Source organism: Arachis hypogaea, chromosome 12 (assembly GCF_003086295.3).
Source record: "Arachis hypogaea cultivar Tifrunner chromosome 12, arahy.Tifrunner.gnm2.J5K5, whole genome shotgun sequence".
NCBI lineage: Eukaryota > Viridiplantae > Streptophyta > Magnoliopsida > Fabales > Fabaceae > Arachis > Arachis hypogaea.
Genome location: NC_092047.1, coordinates 116,199,432 through 116,202,931, shown reverse-complemented (window position 1 = coordinate 116,202,931; position 3,500 = coordinate 116,199,432). Strand labels below are relative to the sequence as shown.

At 31.5% G+C, this 3,500-nt stretch overlaps 1 protein-coding gene across 1 annotated transcript; it reads left to right on the top strand.

Moving 5' to 3' along the window:
* LOC112728572 (pectinesterase) lies at window positions 1-3,142 on the top strand. The gene is made up of 3 exons (XM_025778765.3): window positions 1-1,106; window positions 1,457-1,780; window positions 2,606-3,142. Exons 1-3 carry the CDS (start codon window positions 62-64, stop codon window positions 2,971-2,973), a joined length of 1,737 nt encoding a protein of 578 aa, XP_025634550.1. The 5' UTR covers window positions 1-61; the 3' UTR covers window positions 2,974-3,142.
* Window positions 3,143-3,500: the final 358 nt, after the last annotated feature.

The window sequence follows — 3,500 nt, the reverse complement described above, 5'->3', positions numbered from 1 at the left end:
TCACTTCAACCACAAATAAATATACTACCTTTTTCTCACACATTCTCAATAAGATCCCAATATGGCTTTCAAGAAATTCTCCATTCTTATCAATCTTTTTGTATCCCATTTTCTTCCCTTCTTTTTGTTAATGACATCTTTGTCCTTAGCAGATGACCATGAATCCATTTGCCAATCAACAATAGACCCTTCTTATTGCAAAAACATGCTTGCAAATCAAAATGGCAACATATTTGATTATGGCCGTTTCTCATTCCAAAAATCAATATCCCAAACCCAAAAATTCCTAAACCAAGTTAACTCATATCTCCAAAATACACACACTTTGTCACAATCCACAATTTGGGCACTCCAAGATTGCACCTTTCTTTCTCAACAAAGCTTAGAGTATTTATCAAACACCTTCACCACAATCAATCAAACTAGTAATAATAATAATAATCTTCTTCCATCTTCACAAGCTGAAGATTTTCAAACATTTCTTAGTGGGGTTTTGACCAACCAACAAACTTGCTTAGACGGTTTATCATTACAAACCTCTACTTCTAATTCGGATCAAGATTTGAAGAATGAACTATCTTCATCATTATCCAATGACACAAAACTCCATAGTGTTTCCCTTGCTTTATTCACAAAAGCTTGGGTACCAAGCAAGAAAATCATAACATCATGGCCAAACAACAAGCACAACTTCAATTTCCATCATGGAAATCTACCACTGAAGATGTCCAAAAAAGCTCAAGAAATTTATGATCATGCTAGGAATTCCAAGCATGGGAGGAAATTGCTCCAAAATAATGCGAACAACGGCAGCAGCAGCGGCGACGATCAGAGTGTTTTGGTGAGTGATATTGTGGTTGTGAGCCAAGATGGGAGTGGAAACTTTACAAGCATAAATGATGCCATTGGTGCAGCACCAAATAATAGTGTTGCTAGTGATGGATACTTCTTTATCTTTGTAACTGAAGGTGTGTATGAAGAGTATGTTTCCATTGATAAGACCAAGAAGTACCTTATGATGGTTGGTGAAGGAATTAACCGCACAATCATTACTGGTAGTCACAATGTTGTTGATAATTTCACAACATTCAATTCCGCAACATTTGGTAAGCAACAAAAACTTTAGCCTCTCTTATATTTGACTCGTTTATAGATAGACACTTCAGTAAAAATAATTACTTTTCAACGTTCAAAAACGTCCATCACTTTTTAAAACGCGAGACATCTAATTTTTGTCGAGAGATCGATTTGTCTTTATATATTTTAAATTGAAGAACTTAAATATCTCGTATTTTAGAATGTCAAAAATGTTTTTGTATTTTTAATTAATCAAAAATTTATATATGTATCTTCGAATGAAAAAATTAAGAATTTATTTATCTTTTTCTTTATATTATAATTAACCCGTCATCAAAAATAACTATTTTTTACGTTTGCTCGTATGAATTGCATGCAGCTGTGGTAGGTCAAGGGTTTGTAGCGGTAAACATAACATTCCGCAACACTGCTGGACCAAGCAAGAACCAAGCAGTTGCTTTAAGAAGTGGTTCAGATTTGTCTACCTTTTATAGTTGCAGTTTTGAAGGATACCAAGACACGCTTTATACGCATTCTCTTAGACAATTTTATAGAGAGTGTGATATTTATGGTACAGTTGATTTCATATTTGGTAACGCTGCTGTGGTGTTTCAAGATTGTAACATCTATCCTCGCTTTCCAAACAAAGGACAGTTCAATACTATCACTGCACAAGGCAGAACCGATCCAAATCAAAACACAGGTACGGTTTCTATAAGATAACTTTACTAATCACTGACGTTAATTGTGTTTTTGTTACATTATTTTGTTAACAATTATGTTAGATATATATATCAAAAATCAGCCATCAAATTTATTATTCGTGTAAAATATATATTAAAAATAAATTAAACATCACATGATAATTGATTTATTGGTTAATTTTATTATACTCATAGTATTTTTGTTTTATTAATTATATTATGTAAAGATTAATTACTAAAAATTATATTTCAACTATATTACATAGACACTAAAAATTATTTTAAATTTATGGTTCATATAAAATATATATTAAAAATATAAAATACACATAATATGTGGTAACAATATATATGTGATAACAAACTAACAATTATTGTATTCTAACGACGATTTTTTAGAGTTTTCCGGATTTTAGACCAACCTAACTCAGAATTCCTATAACTTTTATGGTTTTGAAAATCGGGTTGAGCTTACTGTTTCAATTGGATTAATTAGAAATTGGTCTCTAAATTTGTATAGTTCAAGACAAAATTCGATCGTAAGCAATTTGGTCAAAAACTCATAAATCAATCAAAGTCAGTCGATTTTTAACGATAACCAATCTAAAATAATATAACAAAAAACATTCTTTTAAAAAATATATTTCAATGATAAATATATTATATTATTATATTTAGTTGAATTTCATTTGAGTTCCATTAAATATTTACATCTTTGAATTTCTAGTTCTAGGTACCTGTTTAATGTCAGATTCGATTGTTGAATACTATACTCTCTTGTGAATATTACCTTAATTATTATCTGTTCGAATCTTTAATAACAGGAACTTCGATTCAGAATGCAACCGTAAAACCTGCCGATGATTTAGCACCAAATGTTGGTAGTGTTCAAACATACCTTGGTAGGCCATGGAAGAATTATTCAGTGACAGTGTTCATGGAATCATTCATGGATGGTTTCATAAACTCTGCAGGTTGGCATGAATGGAGTGGTGATTTTGCGCTTAGTACATTGTACTATGCTGAATTCAACAACACTGGGAATGGTTCTGACACTTCTAACCGTGTTACATGGCCTGGTTATCATGTCATTAATGCTACCGATGCAGCTAATTTTACGGTTTCTAATTTCTTGAGTGGAGATAATTGGATTCCTCAAACTGGTGTTCCATATTTGAGTGGATTAAATTAATGCAGTTAGTTATAAATCCAAGTTAATTAGACACCAAAGTTGTTCAATTATTATTCATTTAATTGGTTTTATTATTTATTAGTAGTTCATGTATGTGTATTATGGATTTGATTTGTTGTATATGTATGTTTAATTAGATATGAATAATAAGGCCTTTATTTTGTTATTATATAACATGTGCTGAATTAAGGAATTCTTATGAGCTTGAAATTATTGCTTGATTATTATATTGTTAGATCACTTAGATGATACTGATAGTTGAGTAGTTAAGTTAAAAAGATAGTTTTCACGGTTACTTGACATAGAAGCATTGTAGCAAGTAGTTGGGCTTGGCGGGAAATTCTGTTAGGAAGAATGCCAGCTTGGTACTTGGTAGTTAGAGTGGTCATTAGGAAGTGATGTAATCTGGTGTGATTAACCATTAGGGGTGAAAAAAGGCCAGCAGCCTTGTCTGTATTTAGTCTGACCTGTCCTGTTATAAAATAGGTACAGCCTCAAATTCATATAAAAGCTTTAATATGTTAGTA

Coding starts and splice junctions, on each gene's coding strand:
- LOC112728572 (XM_025778765.3), top strand. CDS start 62: ATGGCTTTCAAGAAATTCTCCATTCTTATCAATCTTTTTGTATCCCAT. Junction 1,107..1,456: donor ATTCAATTCCGCAACATTTG/GTAAGCAACAAA, acceptor AATTGCATGCAG/CTGTGGTAGGTCAAGGGTTT. Junction 1,781..2,605: donor CGATCCAAATCAAAACACAG/GTACGGTTTCTA, acceptor CTTTAATAACAG/GAACTTCGATTCAGAATGCA.